Source organism: Diadema antillarum, unplaced genomic scaffold (genome assembly GCF_040938485.1).
Source record: "Diadema antillarum isolate AM-2024a unplaced genomic scaffold, OU_Dant_1.0 seq00001306_RagTag, whole genome shotgun sequence".
NCBI classification, from domain to species: Eukaryota; Metazoa; Echinodermata; class Echinoidea; order Diadematoida; family Diadematidae; genus Diadema; species Diadema antillarum.
In genome coordinates this window covers 82255-105532 of record NW_027272081.1, presented here as the reverse complement: position 1 = coordinate 105532, position 23278 = coordinate 82255, and the positions used below count along the sequence as shown (strand labels likewise).

Genomic DNA, 23278 nt, shown 5'->3' with positions numbered 1-23278 from the left:
GTTGTAATCGACGAGTACAGCAGATACCCGGAAGTTGAAATAGTTTCTTCGACATCAGCCAAAGCAACTCTTCTTGCGCTTGACACACTATTTGCTCAACAAGGTGTGCCGGTTACAGCCAAAAGTGACAATGGACCTCCATTTAGTGGTTATGAGTTCAGCGCATTTGCCGATCACCTGGGGTTCAACCATAGGAAGGTGACTCCGTACTGGCCTAGAGCTAATGGAGCGGTTTAACAGAGCCCTTGTGAAAGTCATCAGAACAGCTCATACTGAGAGACGAACCTGGAAGCAGCAACTCTTCAAGTTTCTAAGAGCGTATCGAGCCACACCCCATTTGACAACAAATTTGTCACCGTGCCAAGCCCTGAAAAGACGAGAGATGAAGTGTGAGCTGCCACACATCACACTTCCCCTGCATAAAGTGGACTCAGAGAGCAACATGAGGAACAGAGACAGCAATCAAAAGAAAAGGATGAAACAGTATGCTGACAAAGCTATGAACAGCAAACACAGTGAGGTGAAGCAGGCGATGTCGTACTGGTCAGGCAGCCAAAGTCGTCAAAGGCTAGCTCTCCATTCGACCACAGACCACTGATTGTTGTCAGCAGAAAAGGCAACTCTGTCGTAGCCAGGAGAGGTAACTACGTCACAAAGAGGAACATTTCGTTTTTCAAGAAGGTGAATGCTGAGGTACGCCCGGATGACAACCCTCCTGACTCTGATGTTGACGACATCGCAGATCAACGAGATGACGACATCGATGCCCTACCTGCTGATGACGACGCAGAATGCCAGTTTGATTCCACGACTATGAGATGTGAGCACCACAATCCAGTAGATGACGTCAACTCCCGGTTCGATCCTACGACCATGAACTTTGAGAGGTTGCAGTATTAATTTTTTGTAGGTTTCAGACCGTTTGGTTTTACTTGTTTGGTGTAAGAAAAAAAAAACATAAGCAAAAATTTGGTGAACTAAAGAGTTTGAACATTCAGGAAAACTGAATGGAAACTATATGAAAGTTCATGCTGGACTTACGATTGCATGATATCAACTTTGGACTCCACATTCCGCAGTCATTTTACGCTATGCTGATCCGGTAGCTAATATCCAGCTCTGTATACCACAATATTGAACTCTGAACTCTGAACTCTAAATTATGAACTTTTTTCTGTGAACTCAAAAATTTGTTTTATTCACCAGACTAAGATTTATTTTTTACACTCTCAAAACATGGTGCTTATACTGGACAATTACTGGACTGTGAAGTTTTTGGAATGTGAAGTCCACCCTTATGCTGTCAAGTGTTTCAAGCGTTTAGGTGTTTTAAGAGTTATAGTGTTTTAAGTGTTCCAAGTGTTTTAAGCCAAAACTTCTGGAATTCTGGAGTTATCTGGAAAGAAACTTTCGGGGAAAAAAAAAGAAAGAAGAACAAAAAATCATTTGAAAAACATATTTCTGATAATGTGCATTACAGGCACAGCACAGATTTCATACGCTTCAGAAAGAATGGTTTTGCAGAAGTTTTAATACAAAAAAAAATAATAGGATGTTTGGAATTAAAAGAAAAAAAAGAAGGGAAAGGGTGATGTAGTGTTGTAGACCAACACTGTGGTCTAGCGCCCCCTGTTGTTAAAATGTAAGTGAACACCAAAAAATGGCAGAATAAACAACCAGAAGTGAAACGTCATGATATCTCTCTTTATTGGGTCGTCCAAGCTGGTAGTCCGTAGATTTGTTAGCTGCTAACACAAATTACACAACTCTACAATCACCCTGTGATCAGAAACATCACCTTGAACATGGCAGGATGGAATATGAAAATGATGTGGGTCCTATTCATCTGACAAATGGCCACACGAATTTGAGGAATTTGTTCATGTTGATGGTGATATGTTACTTGGCATATACCTTCTTTGGCAGCACAATTCATGTATAGACAATTTGGCGGCCATCTTGAACATCTCAAAACTCTCAAGAATGCGAGTGTTGAATCCATCAGATTCAGTTTCAGCATCCTTGAAAAAATATAACACAATCATTTTCAAATCATTCACCATTTTTAAGGAAACAGTTGTATTATAATTACAATTTTTGGTGGCCATTTTGGTAACCTCAAAACCCTTAGGGATGCAAGAACTGCCTCATCCAGATTCGGTTTCAGCACCCTCCACTAGGTTAACACCATCAAACTTTTCAATGTTTCATGATTCATAAGGATTCATATGGGAATTTTAATTTTTGGTGGCCATCTTGAATATCTTGAATATTTCCAGAGAATCTCTATTAGGTTATACATGCATACACCAAGTGTAAAAAAAAATTAATCCTGCTGGCATTGCATAAACATGACCGAAATAGTAAAATTTTGAAGTGTTGCCCTTGACCTTTGACCCCTTACCTTTGACCCCATGAACCCTAAATTCTCTAGATAATCACTGCCAGTCATTACATGTATATATACTATGTTCCATGAAGATAATTTTCCAAGGTACAGAGAAAAAAGGTGAAGTTTTAATATTTTTACTTGACCTTTTGACCTTTGACCTTTGACCTCATGACCCAAACTTTCACCAGAGAATCTTAATTGGGTAAAACATGCATACACTAAGTTTCAAGAAACTATCTTCGGGCATTGCATAGATATGGTGGAAATAGTGAATTTTATGTATTTGACCTTGACCTTTTGACCTTTGACCTTGAGCATGTGCACCCGAAAGTTGATAGGCACAACTTCACTCCCTAATACACATACATGCCAAGTTTCATTAGGATATCTCAAAAGGTTTTGATAGTTACCCTGTCCACAAAATTCATTACGGACGGACGGAAGGATGGACGGAAGGACAGACGGACAACCCGAAAACATAATGCCTCCGGCACCACTTTGTGGCGGAGGCATAAAAACCTACTACCATATATTGGATGGAGAGTAAAACAAGGTTCAGCCTCTGGCACCCAGACTTCTTCACCTGATGATTCTTTTCCAGTGCTAAAAGTACAGTCTACCTTAAAAAGAATAGAAAATGAAACATACAGTAGGTAATAAATGACACATGTCACTCACTTTACTGATGATTGGGTAGAGGATTTCAGCTAGCTCCACAAATCTGTCGGTGTTGTACTCCTGCAGCACTGCTGCAAGACAGTCTAGAGCAGAAATCTTGTAATCAATCCTCTCTTTGCGGCTCTCCTTGAAAAGGGCAATGATGACAGAGTCAACTGCAGGCTGACTGTCAACCTCATTTTGCAGGGTGGTCCTGATATGTGATACAAAAATATGAACAGAAGAAAGACAGAAAGAGAGAGATTGATTAGAATATGTTGGGTGATCTGGAAATGATCATGGATCACCTTCTGTTTCTGTACAAATTTCATTTCTTAACCAGCTTTTATTTCATTCTTCCTGTACAAATTCTTGTGTATCCACTATCCCCCAAAGTTCAATCTCTAATGACTTAAATCTTACATCATTTATTTTTCATGATATAAGGATGGTACAACTTTTTTTTTCTCTGTGATCACTCAATTGTAAAATCAGCATGACATCATTTTCTAAAATCACATCATTGTCTACATCTCCATTAAATACTGATCTTCATTTTGCAATGAAACCCGGTAGGTATATATTTCATATGATGATTTATGTGTATAATACAAAACAAGAGACCTGGGGGGTCTTGCCCTGACCCAAGTACTGGATCACAAGTTCACCTTCCATGCATTCTTGAAGACTATTACCTGATAACATAGCAAACTTGTGGGCAGCTTTGTAGGCCTGGGGGGGGGGGGGGGCATGGTGTCCATTTGTATATTCTATCACACTGGTAAAATACCTGCCAAGAACACTGTATCTAGAAAATCTGACTAAGCAGTTTTAAAAAAGCAAAAAGAAAAAGGATCAAGAAGTAAAAAGTGGCCCCTGATTCAGTTCCCGCCAAACCTCTGGATCTACCATATACATGTATAACGTTGAAAGTACATTTACTAATCAATTGGTGCATAATAAGTGTAAATACATTCACTAATGTACTTACTCTGAGTATTTCTGGTTTTAAACAAGATACTCTTTTTTTTTTTTTTTTTTTGATTCTCTAATATTGGGTTTTGGAGTATTTCTATATATTGCCACCCAGGTGATATTGCCTGCTAAGTTTGGTGACAAATTACTGAACAAGTAATAAGTTTTTCAGAAAATGTGAAAATTTGGTCCACCACCCCTCTTCAGCCCATCCCCGATCTGTAACGAAAAAACTTGAAACTACAGTCACCAATCTAACTTACTCATAACACGACCTGGTAACCTAGATTATCAGCTAATGTTTGAGAGAAGACTTGTAAAGAATCCTTTAAAATAAAGGAACATTAGAGTAGAAGCTCACTTGTATTGGAAATTTATATGAAATTGGTGTTAACTTTTGATCTCAATACAAAATATTTACTCCCAAAATTTTCAGCTGTTAGTGCTACAGCCTTCATCAGCAGAGTAAAAAGACTTTGCTTTGATCATGTGATGGTCACAAAGCGGGTCATAGACTTTTGGAAGTTTGTAGCGCTCACTCCTTCGATGTATTAAAGGGAGTATTATCTGTCTTTTTGATGGAGTTGTAGAGTCTTTGATGGTACTGGACTCTTTCTTCTTGGGTTGGCTGATCTTATCAAAGGTCCACTGAGGATAGCCACAGTTTGAGAGAGCCTTTTTTGATGTGGACTACTTGAGGGTGCTTGTACTCCCTTTAAGGACATTCCTCAGTTAAAGTGAAGTCCATGTCATTTTCTTCAAACTTTACATACCGTAACTTTGACCCATCCGCAGCCCAAATATGTAAATAAAACCACAGGTTCATTTGCTTGTTTTTCTTCTACGGGACTTTGAAGAATATGACAATCTGCCGTCCAGTACCAAAATGATAGTGTTACAGGATCAAGACCATGATTGGCAACAAAATCTGCAATGACAAACTTAAATTCCCATAATTCTTTCAAAATCCACATTATTTTCTCCAAATTTGCAAGAATTGCAGAGAAAGGTACCCAAAATGAGGAAAAGGTTTTAAAGTTGGGGTTTACACTCTCATTCTTGAGCAAGCAGACCCTCAAGCGGCAGAAAACACCAAAATCTCTCAAATCCTTGTCATGGACATTTTCTGTTAGGGGTGAGCTAAAGGACAAGGTTCATAAAACTTATGCTGTACCTTCAAAACCCATGTCATTTCTACAAAACTTGACCAAACTGTAGAAGAAGGCTTACTAATTCCAGAACAATAATAAAAAGTGGGGGTTCATGAGCTCGTTTTTGTGCTAGCAGTGCCCTCATGCGACATATATCATCATACGACCCCAAAATCTGGTCAGGAACATATGCAGGGATGCCCTGACAGGGTGGGTTCATTGTAAATCTCATGCTGTACTTTCAAAACCCATCTCATTTTCATGAAACTTGACCGAATTGTAGAAGGCTTACTAATTCCAGAAAACAATAAAAATTGGGGGTTTGTGTGCTAGTTTTTGTGCTGGCAGCACCCCATATGATAGAAATCATCCTAGGACTCCAAAATCTGGTTTTAAACCTATCGCATGGGTGCCCTGATTAGGTGGGTTTCATGAATGTCATGTTGTACATTCAAAACCCATGTCATTTTAATGAAACTTGATCAAATTGTAGAAGGGTTACTTAATGCAGAACAATTGTAAAAATGGGGGGTTCGTGTAATCTCTTTTGTGCTAGCAGCGCCTCCTTGTGACAGAAATCATCGTAAGACTCCCAAATCTAGTCAGGAACCAATGCAGGGATTTCCTGTTAGGATGCATGAATATCATGTGGTTCACTAAAAACCCATGTTTTTTTGTTTTTTTTTCAAAAAAAAAAAAAAAAAACATGTCACAATTGCAGTGATAGGGTGGAAAAATAGTCAGAAAGAAAGGTCCATTTGTGTTTTTGTTATTATTTCCCTTGCACAACCATAATGATATCATGTGGACGCAGGCGTGGCAAACTCCACATTGACATGCTTGCTTGTTTGTTTTAACCCGTTCCATACTGAATTCTGAAATCCCTATAGACTTAATACACAGGCCACCAGGTTCCCGTATGGAACGGGTTAATTGTTTTACCCACTTGCTGTAACCATGTGCAGAAAGTGATACTGGAGGAAGAAGAATAAACATAAGGAAATGGGAGTTTTGGCTTTAGTCTGACGGTCCTCGAAAGGAAAAACAAATCTTACGAGATATGAAACTCGTCACACTGAAGACGAGTTAGGTGATACGCTTGGGGTCATCAGATGTCGGTCATCCGTGATTGACAAAGAAAAGAATGTAATATAGCACCTTGAAGTTATAATGAGATACTTAGTTGAACTTTTTTGGGCCTACATTATTCAGATCACATTTGTTTTTCTGTCACACAAACTAAGTGGAAATTCTGTGCGTGTGCGACTAAGTCGATTTACGGACTTTTTGAGTACGTACAGTGCATAATAGTACAGGCTAGGGTTTGGAAGCCAGACTAAAATTGGCCGTGCATTTAGCCCAGTTTGCGTTTACACTGAGAAAAAGGCCGGGCGCGACCGCGGCTCGGCCGCGGCCGTGACCACCTCCAGAGCGTGGCCTAATGCGAGGCCAATTTTAGCCCCGCATTTGGCCTTTTGCGCATTTACACCGAAATGAAGGTGGACTGTAAATGGGGTCCAAGTGATCCTCGGCACGTACAAATAAAACATGACAATTAAGTGTTTATAACCATCCTGGCTTTAACAGTGGCCTTTTAAAACATGACCTTTGACCATTATTTCATAACCAATATGACTCCCTCTAATCTTGCTATCATAATGATCAGTTCAGAGAGCTCTTACAGCTATATACAAGCCTGTGAGATTTACCAGCAGTAAAACCAATGAAGCCTCCGATACTGAACAAGGGATATAGAGCAAGTGAGTCTGTTTACATGAGAATGTGATTTATCCTGGACGAAAGTGATACCTCAATTAAAGAGAAAAGGGCAAAAGAAAAACGGGCCAAACGTACGGCTCCAGCGAAAGAGACATCGCCTTTAACCATGTAACTATAGGTCACTTTGAACGTAAGCTTATACGTGAATGATAATTTATGACGATCTCACGTGATCGACACACATTCAAAGGGGACAGTTAGAAGTGGAAGGAGTGCTTAATCGTGTCATTAATTCCTAATCAATGACACCCCTACTATAGGCATATCATAATTTCTCATCTAAAATCAATGGCCTATAGGACTCATGCACCATTACTTGTATCGTGCATAAACTTTGTTTTTTAAGCTTTGAGTGAAACCTGTCATAACATAATTCTGTAATTCCATCAGCAGTGATTGACATAATAAAGAAGAGAGATATATCACCGTATTGAACGCTTAGAACCTAACGGGGGGGGGGGGGGGGGGGGTATTATAGCATGATACTCGGTTCTTTACTGCACAGATGCCAACAACACCCATCACCCACGGCCACGCATAGAGAAACAGCCATGGCGAAAATAAAACTTTGCTTTCTCATAGGCAGAATGACACAGAACCCCGTCAAACACACTTCACTTTAATTGGCAGGGATGGACATGAAAAAATTCATTACTAATACTTAACAGCGTATGCATTCCATTCATGTGGCGCGAGATACCTCTATAGCAACATAAAGCCTGTCTTCAACTCCGTTGGTCGAACAATGACAACCTGAAATTTCAAAGAGATGAGCGAGACGCTATATACACCTGGCCTAGAGTTAATTTATTCAGTTCTCATTCCTACTTCAAGTTGGGTTATGTTATTGTCATCATTCCCATCTGCAGTATAACAAAACCAAAGTGAGGGAAAAGGGGAGAGAAAAACGAGAGGTGGCAGAAGTAAAACTGCATGCACAACTGCAATCCATATCATTGCGTGTGACAAGTGAAGCAAATGTATTAGTTGTTATAGCAGTGTTTTATGAGCATAAACAGGCAAATAGACAGACAATGTCAAATACAAAAACCATCAATTTAATGTCAGAGAAGATGGTAAACAAGATGCATTGAAACTGTAACTAAATCGCTGCTCTTCTACTCGGTCACGGAACGTCCAACTTTATATTCAACAAAAAAAAAATGTTAGGGGAAAGAAATAAATTTAGATATAACATTCTTGAATTAAAAACAAGAAAAAGAAAATGTCCACGTCAGGATTTAAAAAAAAAACGCCGCACGAACATGCATTATATTCTAGATGGGAATACGGTCTTGATGCAAAGGTCCAATGATTGAAATGAAATGAAATGAAATGAAATGAAATTTATTAATATTCCACATGGTGGACATTATATGATAGAATATACAGGGTATAACACATAGTGGACATTATATCAAAACTATACACAGTATGTTACATGTATATACAAGATATAGTGATATTCTGAGATAGAATAACACCATATACAAATGTGGAGGGGACTACTTAGAAGCACTGCTTGTTAAATGTAGTCCCCCTACAGATTATAGACAAAATGATATCAAAGATAAGGCTGAGTGAAATATAACAAAAACACCATAATTATATACACTATTTACAAGGGCACATGAACCGTACTATGGATATACAAACAAGTCATGTATATGTTACAAAGCACAAGTTTATGTATAAAGTGTTCACAGTGTACATTATATACAGTGTACCATTAGAATAATGAATGAAACAGAAGATAACCTTCCGAGTATACTTAATGAAGTACTTCTAGAAAACATTGATTTAAATATACATACGTTTAATTACCATAAAACTGTTTATCATTTATCAAGAAACACATTTTTGAGCTTATACTTAAAGCTATTCAAGCTCTGAGCTTGTTTTAGTGAACGATCAAAGGAATTCCAAAGCTTAGGACCAGTAAACATAAAATTTCTGTTAGCAAAACTGGTTCTATTTTTAGGAAGATGATAATCATTCGCATACCTTGTTGAGTAATTATGTATAACATTATTTTTTCGAAACATTTCCTTAAATACAGCAGGAGTAGCGTTAATTTCTACATTGTACATAAAACAACCCAGCTGAAGACGATATAAATCAGTAATCTTAAGAATACGGTTTTCTTTAAACAAAACATCAGTGTGTGATCTATAAGCGGTATTGCATATCAAACGCATCGCTCTTTTCTGCAAGAGGAGCACCCTGTCCATTTTAGTTTGTATTGCATTTCCCCATGCCATTACGCCATAATTGAGGTAAGGAAGAATAAGAGTTGAATATAACATAAGAAGCACTGACTTGGGGAGAATCCGTTTAACGTGATTAATGATGCCAATATTTCTTGAAACTATCTTACAAATATTATCAATATGACAATTCCAAGTTAGCTTATTGTCAATTGTAATACCGAGAAATTTTGTAGTCTTGACTTCTTTAATAACAGAATTATCAAATATCACTTGGTCAGGAAGTTGTTTAAGTGAGTTACTGAATAACATGTAATTGGTTTTTTGTTTATTTAAAGATAATTTATTTGCCTTTATCCAATTTGTTACATGTGCAAGTTCTACATTTAAAACTTCTACTAACTTATTAGGATCACTGTGAGTATAGAATACGTTTGAATCATCAGCAAAAAGGATAAAAGAGAGAACACTCGAAGAACATCGAATATCATGTACATAAATAGAGAATAGCAGTGGACCAAGAAGGCTTCCTTGGGGAACTCCACACGTGATTGGTACCGTAGACGAATTATATCCATCAATGGTAACAAATTGCTTTCTTCCAGAAAGATAACTTTCGAACCATTCCAGAGCCTTACCTCTAATACCATAGTGCGCAAGTTTGTGTAACAGAATGTCGTGATTTATAGTATCGAATGCTTTAGAAAAATCTAAGAACAAACCGATAGTATGACAGGATTTTTCGATTGAAGCTGATATGGTATTTATCAAACTTAGAATGGCATGAGTTGTGTTATGTTTTTCTCTAAAGCCAAATTGGGAGTCAGATATGATGTAGTGAGATTCAAGGAAGGTAGTTATCCTTGAATGAACAATTTTCTCTAAGATTTTTGATAATGAAGTTAACAAAAATATTGGGCGATAGTTGCTGATACATAATTTGTCTCCTTTCTTAAATATTGGAGTCACCTTTGCGAGTTTCATTTTAGATGGTACTTGACCAGATTGTAATGAAAGGTTATATAAAAACAATAAAGGATCTGCTATACAATGTATAATGTCTTTGATAAGGACATTGCCAATGTCATCATAGCCAGGGGCTTTGTTTGCTTTGAGCTGAAGTACAATTTTGATTAATTCTTGCCTGTCAATTGGCTTGAAAAAAATTGAGTGGTCGTTTGGTGAGGAAAGAAATTCGTAAAATGATTTATCACTTGGAGTAATAATTTGTGCTAAGTTTGAACCTATCTTTGAAAAGTATGAGTTAAAAATCTCGGCAATTTCAGACTTGTCCTCAATGATAGTATTATCAACTTGAACTTTAGAAATGGGATTTACAGCCTTCCCTCTATTCAAAACGGTATTTATTACTTTCCAAGTGTGCTTGATATCACATTTGAATTGACTCAATTGGTCCGCAAAATATTGTTTTTTAGCTAATCTGAGTGTATTGGTAAGAATATTTTTGTACGAAATATATTTCATTCGAGAGGTTTCGTCACGGTTTTTGATAAAATTAACATATAAAGTACTCTTGCGATTTATTGAGCGTAAGAGTGTTTTGGAAACCCATGGTTGCTTGGGGATTCGTTTGTAATCCTGTGTACGACATTTCCTTAAGGGAATGCATGCATCTAGGCAATTATTCAAAAGATAAAGAAAGTTATCATATGCTTGGTCAATATTTTCATTTGCGTCATACACAATTGACCAGTCCACAGATTGAAGTTTTTCTTGAACGAGAGCGATATTTTCAGGGGTGAATTTACGACGAAATACATGCCTTCGAATTGTACTATGACTCCTTGGTCCAATATCAAGGTGACAAAATATCATAAAATGGTCTGATATATCGCTCACCACTATGCCAGATTTTGGAAAAGGTTTTAGGTTCGCAAAAATGTTATCAATAAGAGTAGCAGAATGACCAGTAATTCTTGTTGGTTTAGAAATAAGAGGCAGAAATGAGGCTTGTAAAATGTTATCAAGGAAGTTATCACAGGCAGCATTACTGCTTGACAAAAGATTTATATTGAAATCACCCATGATGATGCAATCCTTATTGTGGAATGCACCGTTTCGACAAATATCGTTCATAATATTCATAAAATCATCATAATTAGATTGAGGAGGTCTGTATATAACTCCAAGCAGAATGTTTTTGCCCTTACAGACAGAAATTTCAATAAATAATGATTCTATTACATCATTCATATATTTCAGTTCTTCCTTTATAGCGTAATTATATATTCGGGGAACATATATAGCTACTCCACCACCTGGTCTATTTGATCTGTTGTTAATGACAATATCATAACCAGCAAGAACATTAATTGGACCTGATGCTGGAGTTTCAGCAGACCACGTTTCAGAGAGGCCTATGATAGGCAACATGGGCAAATCAATATTATCAAGAAATAAGCGAAGCTTTTCAAAGTTTCGATTAACACTTCTTATATTCAAATGGAAACAAAATAATTCAGCTCGTTCTAGCGTTCGTAGATATTCTCTAAGGGTAGCTTCTGTAAAGTATGGCGATTGAGCAAGTTGACACGCTTCATCGTGGCTGTTAAACTCAATGTTAAGTTCATCTAGATTGTCGGCTAAGATTCTAGTTGCAGTCCTATCAAACTTGGTGTTTCTAGCAGGTACATTTTGGTCTTTTTGAAATAAAGTAACAAAGTCATCATCTGTTAAGAGATTAAAAGGAAAAATATTGTTATCCAGCATTTAGAGGTAGGATCATAGTGGTAGACAACAAACAAAGGTAATACGTATATTTACTGTAGCTTTGACAAGTCCTCTTTCCTGTTGATGACACTGATGGCGCCTCCGTCGTTTTTCTTCACGTAGATTCGCCCGTTGTGGGTCCACAGGTATTTGTATCCGGCCAGCCTCCTTGCTCTGTTTGTTTCCTTCAGCAGCTCCCTGGTGGACGCAACAAGGTTTTCGTTGACATAGATCCTTCCGTTGCCCTTAGAGTTGCTGCGGAGCCCGAGATCTTTCGTGGTGAAGTGCTGTAGCTTTCTTCGGCCGTCGTAGATCATGTTTCGCGAGCGTCGGTTGGTGAATCTCACGATTATCGGCCGTGGCCCCCGCTGATCATCCTCTTTTCCTATTCGATGAGCAATGTCGATGTCGCCAGCGCTCACATCTTCGGTGATATTCTGAGCAATCTTTAAGACGATCTTTTCAGGGTTTTCACCCTTTTCTTCTGGCACGCCGGCGATTTCAGGTTGACCCGACGGTGGTACTGGTCGAGGTCTTTAATTTGGTGTGTCAGATCGTCCATTCTTTTCTCCAGCTGCTGATTTTTTTGTTTGAGCTCGTGATTTTCTCCCTCCAGTCGCTCAGTGATCTTTTTCATCTCCTCGAATTTGGCATCGAGAAAAGTGATAGAGTTCAAAATGCCCTGCTGGCCCTCCTTCACCTCCGAGACCGCTTTCTCCAGTTGAGAAAATTTGCCGTTAAGAATACGTGAGAGATTTGCTACTTCATCCCTCAACGCGCTGAGATCCACTTCCTCAGCAGATTTCTTCTTCGGAGGCATCTTTTGATGATGTCACAAAGCTCCTGACACTAAGCGCGAAATAAAGGGATGGTTGCTATGCGCGATGAGGTAGTGATGGAAGAGTACGCAGGAAGGATGCGTGGCATACGCACCAGGTAAGTTTTGTTTGAAAAGTCTCAAGCAAAATATCTTCCCAAAACAGCGAAAATGAGTGAAATAACCGTACGATACGCGTAGTAGAAGCACTTAATGCAGATGTCAATCAGAATAACTAGATTCTCAGTCAAAAACGCCGTCATTTGATGTAAAAAACTCACAACAGGCAAAAACTGAATCTGCATATACCGAGTGTCACTTGGGAGCTCCTCAAAAACACGTCTTCCTATGTTGACCACCTAATGATTGTCTCATTACTTTAAAGCAATCTATGATTCCCTTACCATCACCAGTACCACACCACAATGACGTCTCTAAAATCAATGGTAGCAACATTTAATCTTTGCATCGTGCATTAACTCCCTTTTCCTAAACTACCAAGTGGAACGTGTCATATTATATTGTGTATTTCGATCAGTAGTGATTGACTTTAAAGAAGAAAGATAATGCAAAAAATTGACGCTTACCACATTGCTTATAGGGCTATTCAGTTTGGTACTGATCTGTTCTATTCTCCCAGATGCCAACAACATATATCACCTATGGCTAAACTAGTGAAACAGCCATGACGAAAGTAAACGACAGAGAACCCCTGTCATAATCACTACACTTGGAAAGGTGTTGCCGAAATTCCTCATTATGAAGCAAATATCAAGTCACTTCCTTCCCTGCCTGTCATTAACTCCGTTATTTGGTCAAACAATAACAACCTGGAATTCCAAAGAGATAAGTGAGACGCCATGCACCTGGACTAGTGTTAATTAATTCAGTTCCCATTCCTGTTAGTTATGTAACGTACACGTTCCTAAATATCCTGCTACAGTATAACAAGAACAAATGAAGAGAAAAGGAAAGAGAAAACGAATGGTGGCAAGCGGGGTACTGATTCACGGGGCAATTTACAACATTACGTGTGACAAAATTAAAGAAGCAAACCCAACCTCCAAACTCCAATACAAAACAAGGGAAATAGAGTAGCTGTGTTCATGACATCAGAGTGAAGCTGAACTGCAGAAAAAAAAGAAATAAAAGGAAAAAGTCCTGCGGGACTCGATTAACTTCTCTCCTTCCGGTCGGGCATTATAAACACGCAGCGTGCTAAGCGATTCTGCCACACGGAAGATCCGAAGATCTTCTGCGAAACTTAAATCTATCTATGTATGCTATACACAACACAAATTTACACTGATATTCAGTTTTTTGGCGATATACGTCAAGTGACTGATAGCGCTATTCAACTTCCCACGATTCGATCAATATACAGTTGCAAAGATAAATCGGGAATCGTTTCGACCAGATTCCATTCTCATTTTCAGTATTCGACAACGAAAATAATGTTAAGTAGCGACTTGAAGTAATATTGAGAAATATTCGTGAAGTCCAATTCTTTATACAGTCCTACATAATTCAGATGAAATTGTTTCTGTCATGCAACCAATTGAAAATTTCGTGTGGTGTCGGCGTGTCCAAGTAAGTTGATTGGAAAGGATATGTGAATGAATATTTACCAATAGGTCTTTAGATCGTAAAAGAAAATCAAACATGGCCATGCGGTCTTTTAAGAGTCATCTTCACTTTAACATTTGCAATTTCAAGTCCATGTTGCCAGTCAAAGCAATGTGGTCTCCAACACAAAACAAAGGGATATTGTGTGTGTGTGTGTGTGTGTGTGTGTGTGTGTGTGTACGTTTACATGAAAACGTGATTTCTACATGGACGAAGGTGAATACTCCATAAAAGAAAAAAACCAAAAGATGTAAATATTTTTGTTTTGTGCTCTTATGGGGTTCGAACCCGTACGTGTGCAACCTCACGTCTCTTGTGACGTCGCCTTTATCCTCTCGGCCATCTATGTCTTGACGATAAAATATGAGGAACGTAAGCTTATACGTGAAAGATGATTCAGGAATCGTTTGGTCCACATTCCATTCTCATTTTCAGTTTTTAGCTGCAAAATTATCAACCTGATGAGGAGATTTGAAAAAATAAAATGCATGTTTACTGCAGCGTATTGTCTGAGCTACCACATACCTAAGTTTCAGAGGAAATGGAGCAAAATCAGCTGAAATAAAGGTGCTTAAACGTTGTCAAGTCAATGCATGGTTTAAAAAAAAATCACCTCCCACAGACATAACACGTCAACTTGTCTGATTTTGAGTCTTTACCTTTAATCACAATTTGAAGTATGATGGTAAGTCTTCTCGAACTAAGAGTGTGGAACGGAAGCTTCTACGTGAAAGATGAATCATGACGATCATCCGTGACCGACACATCTTCAAAGGGATCAGTTATTAGAGGTGGAAGCCCTCGTGCCAAGATATTGTCTCAGCAATTCCAAAGCAATGATACCCTTACATTTAGGTATACCATAATTTCCCTCTGAAATCATTGGTATTATTCATGTACAATTGCTTGCCTTGTCCATAAACTTTGCTTTACAAACTTTCAGTGAAAGGCGTCATAACATAATTCTGTAACTCCATTAGCAGTGATTGACTACATAAATAAAGATATATCAAATTGAACGCTTAGCGCGTATAACTAAGGGGGATTTTAGCCTGATGCTGTGTTATTCACTGCTCAGATACCAACAACACTCATCACCTACGGTTACGTATAGAGAAATAGCCATGACGAAAATAAGGTTTTCCTTTTCTTTGGCAGATAGACAGTCACACAACCCCTTTGAACACACTATAATTGACATGGAGGGACATGAAAAAGTTCATTACTACTACTAAACAGTGATGCCTTCTACTCATGTGGCACAAGATACCTCTATAGCAACATAAAACCTGTCTACAATTCCGTTATTGGATCAAACAATAACAACCTGGAATTTCAAAGAGACGAGCGAGACGCCATACACCTGGCCTAGAGTTAATTTATTCATTTGCCATTCCTGCTCCAGTTGAGTTATGTAAATTATTTTCCGACCTGTCTTGTGCAGTGTAACAGGAACAAACGTAGAGAAAAGGAAAGAGAAAACGAAAGGTGGCAAGCGGGGCACTGTATACCATGGGCAATTTACAACATTACGTATGATAAATGAAGCAAATCCAACCTCAAGTCTCCGACAAAAAAAAAAGGGAACTTGAGTGACTGTGTGTCGTGGGGTAATGACATCGGAATGAAGCTGAACTGCCAATAGAAAAACAAAGATAGAGCAGAGAGAAAAAAAATAATAGCGTCCTGCGGGTCCCGAACATCTCGCCCTAAGGTAGTGCATAATGACCATGCAGCGCGCTAAGCGACTATAAAGCCACACGGCTGTCCCGAAGATTGGATGTGAAATTCATATCTTTATATCATTTACAACATGAAAAAGTTCATTACTACTACTAAACAGTGATGCCTTCCATTCATGTGGCACAAGATACCTCTATAGCAACATAAAACCTGTCTACAACTCCGTTATTGGGGTCAAACAATAACAACATGGAATTTCAAAGAGATGAGCGAGACGCCATACACCTGGACTAGAGTTAATCAATTCAGCTCCCATTCCTGCCAGTTATCTAAGGCTGCGTTCACATAGAAGTATACTATTCGGGTATTCGGGCTCGTTTTTCGAGGGCACGCGAATAGCTAGAATCGAACGATAGGACTTCCTCACACCGGTTCACATAAGAGGGCACTATTCGAAAGTACCGAATAGCTGCGAAAAGTATAGCAAAGTGGGAATCAAGCTTGTTCGATTTTCTTGCAGCGTATACCGCCTCTCGTTTATGAAATAATGACAATTATGGTCTGGATTTGCCCTTTAGCAAAAATGAGCATGTTGACTGACATTCTGATGCAGTTTAGAAATTGTTAATGAGATTTGCTGCGATGTAGGAGGAAGAAATCCTCACTACATGGGATGGTGAGTTGACGGTGCGGGTGATGGTGTATTCGGTGCTCGAATACCGAATACCGAATACCGAATACTTCTATGTGAACGCAGCCTTAACGTACATGTTCCTACCTATCCTGTTAAAATATAACAAGAACCAATGAAGAGAAAAGTGTGACAAAATTAATGAAGCAAACCCAATCTCCAAACTCCAATACAAAACAAGGGAAATAGAGCAGCCGTGTTCACGGGTTACGTATACTTGATAAAATAATACGATAAATCGGAGTAAAGCTGAACTGCTGAAAAAAGAAAGAAAAAGAAAGAAAGATAAAACTCCTGCGGGAGTCGAACTTCTCGCCTTCCGGTATGGCGTTATGAACACCCAGCGCGCTAAGCGATTACGCCACACGGCTGTCCTGAAGATCCTATGCGAAACTTAAATGTATGATAATACTCTCGTGACAGTGCTGACTGAGATGGCGCTATTCAACTTCCCACAAGTGGCCGCGTGGATTCGACCAATATACAGTTGCAAAGAACAATCGGGAATCGTTCCGTACAGATTGCATTCTCATTTTCAGTTTTTAACTACAAAATTGTCGACCTGATGAGGAGATTTGAAAATATAAAATGCATGATGACTGCAGCTTATTGTCTGAGCTACAACATACTTAAGTTTCAGAGGAAATGGAGCAAAATCAGCTGAGATAAAGGTGCTTAAACGTTGTCAAGTCAATGCATGGTTTAAAAGAAAATCACCTCCCATAGACATTACACGTAAACTTGTCCGATTTTGAGTCTTTACCTTTAATCACAATTTAAAGTATAGTGACGTCATCAAATTCCAAAATCATGACATGGACTTGAAAGGCAAATGTTCAAAGTACAACATATCTGAATTTGGGATAATATTGAGGTTAAATAACAGAGATACGAGCAAATGAATGTCAGAAACAGTACCTCAGAAAAATTAATTCCACTTTTTTGATTTCAGACGACGATATGATGACGTCATAATGTATTTAGGGAAATATTGATACTTGAAATGTTATTTACAATTCATATGCTTTTGTAATACGCAATAAAAACATAGGGTCACCGGACGTTTTAAAGAGCTATGGCGAAATAAACAAAGACATGTTTTTCGCTACATTTCAACATAGACGCGAACACGAAATTTCAACTTTGACGCCAGCGCATTCCTTTGTTATAGGTTAAAATTGATCGGAAATCAATGGATATTGTTACCTAATGTATCAGGAATCCAAATCTCTCAAAAAATGTGCATTTTCATGTTGCTTACCCAAAAATACGCGGACGGACGCGGACGCGCGGAACGCTTAAAATTGTCTGAAACTTCGAGATTTCCCATTGGAAAGTTGTTTTGAGCCTTTTTAAAGTTTGACGCGCGCGTAGGCGCACGTAATGATGTCCTAGGTAATTAGCATCAAAATGTACGATAGAGCGTGACCTGAACTTTATGTCCACCGAAAATGATACAGAAATGACCTTTAGTTATGAAGTTATGATCGATCATGTAACATGGTCCGAAAATCACAAAATGGCGCCTAGATGACGTCATAGATATGTTACTGTCATGAAAACCTTATTGTGGCTAGATTTTGTCATGAGACATGTTGACTGAAAATGTCATGTTATTCCGTAATGTCATTCTTGAGATATTGATGACACAAAATTGTCCAGAAAGAAAGAAGAATAAAAAAAATAAAGAGAGATTTTGACAATCACAATAGGTGATACGCTGATAGCGTATCACCTAAATATAATGGCGTTGATTGTAGATTGCATTTGTTGGTTGTTGCAATGGTTGGTAAAGTGCGTGTTGTAAACTATGGAGATGTACCTTGAGTACCCCCCTGAAAAAAAAAAAAATAATCATCTGATTCTCCTTTTGTTACACTAGATTTGGTAATAAAAAATTAATATCTGAATGGTGAAAGTGATAAATACATGTTTGGTAATGCTTTCGTGAACCTGTTTTTTGTAACCAAAAATTAAAAAATAACATTTTGCATTAGTAATGACAAGTTTAGATCTAATTCAGATTTCAACAGAGATACTCAGTGTTTTAGTTGTTAAACCTAAAGATGAAATGTGTGTCATATATTTGTTTTTGCTGTTGTTGTTGTTTTTAACAACTACTTAAGTAGTCTAGTAGACTAGTAGTCCCCGACTAGGGCCTATAGGCCCTAGGTACCTTAGCACTCAAATTGACCATGTTGATGAACAGATAATGAACTGCATGTCACAAAACAGATTTATGGATTGAAAATGGAAACAGCTCAGTTCCACTTCCAAGCTTCCCGATTCCGTCGATCAGTGTTGTGCTACCATGACCATGGAGGGTCTATCATGCGGCTCTGACCCCTGAACTTTGCGTAGTATGTACAGATTGTAACGCGTACAGTCGGCAAGCGAGCAGAGCGAGGTTGCCCAGTGTGGCCGTGGTGGGGAGCTGTCGGGTATCCGTACATACTACACTCTAGCTGGATCTACTAGCAGCTGCTCAGCTCAGATAGCTCAGCTCATCACTCGTGCGTGCACTTCTACAAGGTTTGTATGCTCTTTGTTACATCACTGACCAACCTGTGCAACTAGGATGCGCACAAACATAACTGAGGAACTTCCTCAATACAGCACAGCAGTTTCTGATGACTTGTGTAGAACTTCAACAAGTTTGGTGTAAGGGTTAACCCTAATACTCCCGGTGGGGGGCATTATGGCCCCCCTGTTGAATTGTTGTTGGTGCTTGCGAACGCCTTAATACTACTTCGAAACAAATGCAAAATTCATGGTAAGCGGACCTATGGTACGGGTGTCAGATTACGTAGAAACCAAACACATGTCGCTGAAATTTTGCTATTTCTACACATGACTGTATATAAACATGTGGACAAAATCAGAAACTTTTCCAAATTATGTAAATACCTTTCTAGAAAGTATCGTAATTTTCGTAAAAAAGATTTAAATGTTAAGCGCTTAGAAACTACTGTAATAAGCGCTATATAAATGTACATTATTATTATTATTATTATTATTATTCTCAAATAGTGTGAAACAAATGCCACACACACACTGACATACACACTGACACATACCCTCTTGCACATAGATGTATTACACACAGCCAAAAAGTTTGAAAAAAATCAAAGAAATAAATGAGAAAATTGGAAAACAATAAAATACATAAGAAATAAAAATCACAAACTTATATTTTCTTTAAGGAATTGATAAGGAAGTCACAAAAGACATTTGTACCACAAAATTGCTATTTCTGAAGCTTTATTCAGTGAGAAATAACTAAAGCTATATTTCTCGCATAATTAGCATAAATCAATTCATATAAAATGAAGGAAAATGATTTTCGTAAATTCAGCCATACCTAGCTCTGTAGATTGTTTCCTCCTCTACCCTGTAGAGCCCACAAGTGTCAAAATCGCCCATTAATGTCAAAATTACCACAAATGCCATGACACAGCAACCACAAATGTCAAAATAACCACAAATCTCATAATACATCGATCACAAATGTCAAAACTCATTGCTTGCATTATAATTATGACAAAATAGCGAACCAGACTATAATTTGATCAATGTTTGCTTGTCTGTCCGTCTGTCTGTTTATTGGGAGGAAACTTGGTGGGGGGATGAAGGTTGATCCCAGAATTATCCGCAAATGTCAAAACTCATTGTTTGCATTATAATAGTGGGAGAAATAATATAATGAAATGAAACGGATTAAAATACAATCAAATCAAATCAGTGCCTCTGTTTTATGTGTATACGGATATAATAATTGCCTGTTTAGAGCAAGAGTATTTTATTCATTTGTTAAAAGCCCTGTCACACCTTTCTGAGAAAGCCTTGCGTGTGATTTGCAGAGAGATTTTTTTGCTACCCAGAGATCCCCGCAAATGGCCTGCACATGACAGTACCTAGCACGTACCTCGCATGTAGTTGCCCGGATGTGCACACGCAAATCCTATTTGCCTGCAGCCATGTTTAGGCCCTGTCACACCCTTCTGGGCAAGCTACGCGGGCTTGTTGCATGCGGGGATTTTCCTGCATACAGGACAATTTCTGAGGGCACACAAGGATTTGGGCGAGTTTTGCATGTGTCGTACAATGTACCTACTGGACGGGTGCTACTTACAAAGTTCTACTTGCAGGTATTCTGTGTGACCTGTGTGCCAGGTGCGTGGGGGTTAATAATCAGTGAAAGAAATTCTCTGAAGGACTATCTATTTGGCAGAGGTCCCAGAGAATGTCACTATCCTGGCTGCAGCCGACTCTCAACTAACTAGCAGAATGGCAGTAACTGACCCTCGGCATGCACGTAATTTGCTCGTAATCGCTCCATGCCTGCAAAACTGACCTGGTACACGGATGTACATGTAGGCAGTATCGACACCGTTCTTTGCCAGTAAAACACCCGTATTATGCTGGTTAAATGTCGTCTGTGTGGACCTCTCTGCTGGCAATCTCAGCAACTCACCCGGAACAAGTTTTGAGCATGCTCAAGACTTGGCTGCTGGTAAATCGACTTGCGTGCGCAACTACAGGTGACTACAGTACGTGCTAGATACTGTCACTGTGCAGGCCATCTGCAGGGACCTCCAGGTAGTAAAAATTGTTCCCTGCAAGTCACAAGCAAAGCTTGCCTGGAAAGGTGTGATGGGTCCTTGAGCATGCTCAAACTTGTTCTGGGTGAGTCGCGGGGGTTGCCCGCAGAGGTCCACGCAGAACCCCAGTAGAAGGGCCATAGTGGTAGCACATCGCAGGCAACTCCTACGCAACTTGCCCGTAACTAGAACGTGAGTAGAACTAAGTAACACACATCCAACAGGTAAGAGGCACGTGAAACTCGCCCAAATCCTTGTCTGCTTGCATAAAATCATTGAGCGTGCTGGAAAATCCATACACGCAACAAGCCCATGTAGCTTGCCCAGGTAAGCTACGTGGGTTTGTAGCGAGTAGGAATTTTCCAGCACGCAGAAGAATTTTCTGCGGGCGGACAAGGATGTTGGGGAGTTCCATACTTGAGTCTTACCTGCTGCTAGACGCATGCTACTTACCTGCTACTTGCTTGTATTCTGAGTGACCTGCATGAGAGCTTTGAAACCGATCCACTTTCAGTTACGAGTGACATACGGGGAGTGCAAAGTACCCGTGTTACAGCTGCAAAGTACCTGCGTGGAAGTTGCCTGCGAGGTGCTGTCGCTAAGGGCCTCCCACTAATGTTCTGCATGTAGGCATACCTCTGCGAGCAAACCCCTGTGACTCACCTGGAACAAGTTTTGAGCATGCTCAAGGCCTTGTCATATCATGTCAAGCCTTGCGGGTTGATTTGCGGGGGAAATTTCTTGCTACGCGGAGATCCCCGCCGATGGCCTGCACCTGACGGTACCTAGCACATATCTTGCATGTAGTTGCCCGGAGGTGTGCATGCAAGTCCGATTTACCTGCAGCTAAGTTTTGAGCATGACCGAAACTTTTTCCGGATAAGTCATGGGGATTGCCCACAGAAGTCCACGCAGAACAGGCAGTAAAGGCAGTAACTGACCCTCAGCATGCACGCAATTAGCTCCAGCAGCTCGCTCTTCACCAACAGAACTGACCAGCTACACGGATATTGGTAGTTTTGTCACCGTTCCTTGTCAGTAAAACACCCATATTATGCCTGTTAAATGCCCGCAGATGACACACGCTTCCGGTGCATAAGCATTGATCCACGGGCACCTTACGTACTTTAAGCGGGTCAACTGTCTGTGACTTGGAGCAGCTACGGGCCTCCTACTGGTGTTCTGCGTGGACCTCTGCGGGCAATTCCTGCAACTCATAGGGAAAAAAGTTTTGGTCATGCTCAAAACTTGGCTGCCGGTAAATCAAGACTTCCATGCGCACTGCTGGGCAACTACAACATGCGAGATACATGCTAAGTACTGTCGCGTGTGGGCCATCTGCGGGGATCTCCGGGTAGCAAATAAATCTCTCCGCAAATCACACGGAAGGCTTGCCCGGAAAGGTGTGACAGGACCTTGAACAAATGAATATTGCTCTAAACAGACGATTATTATATCCATTTACACATAACACAGAGGCACTGATTTGATTGGATTGGATTTTGATCCGTTTTATTTCATTATACTATTTTTCTCACTATTACAATGCAAACAATGAGTTTTGACATTTGTGGGTAATTCTTGGATCAACTTTTGTGGTTGCCATGTTATGACATTAATGGGCGATTTTGACATTTGTGGGCTCTACATACCCTCATGTAAAATTTTGTGACAATCGGGTGATCCACAACCGAGATCGGGGGGGGGGGGGGGGGGGGGGGGGATAATAGCCCCTGTCGGTAATAACAAGACTAAAAATACCCCGTGGCCCTGTTTCATAAAGCTGTTCACAGAGTTACCCACGACTTTAAGAACCACTTTAATATGGCAAGACAAGTGGGTTTCCTAATCATTGTTAACTTTAATAGCTAATGTTGAAATTTGGAGATGATAATGATTATTCTTGAATTGTTAACACACGTTTTTGGTTGAAAGTGTATTTTTGCCCCAATGTAGATGAAATATTGAC

The 23278-nt window shown here is 39.4% G+C and overlaps 1 protein-coding gene across 1 annotated transcript in view; it reads right to left on the bottom strand.

Moving 5' to 3' along the window:
* Positions 1 to 1774: 1774 nt before the first annotated feature.
* LOC139708116 (proteasome adapter and scaffold protein ECM29-like) overlaps positions 1775 to 23278 on the bottom strand; it is a 99100-nt gene continuing 77596 nt past the window's right edge. Inside the window, exons 11-12 of the mRNA XM_071620094.1 lie at positions 3071 to 3263; positions 1775 to 1846 (exon numbers count right to left, since the gene is read on the bottom strand). Of these exons, the coding sequence (XP_071476195.1) occupies positions 1775 to 1846; positions 3071 to 3263 (265 nt within the window). The remainder of the gene's footprint in view (positions 1847 to 3070; positions 3264 to 23278) is intronic.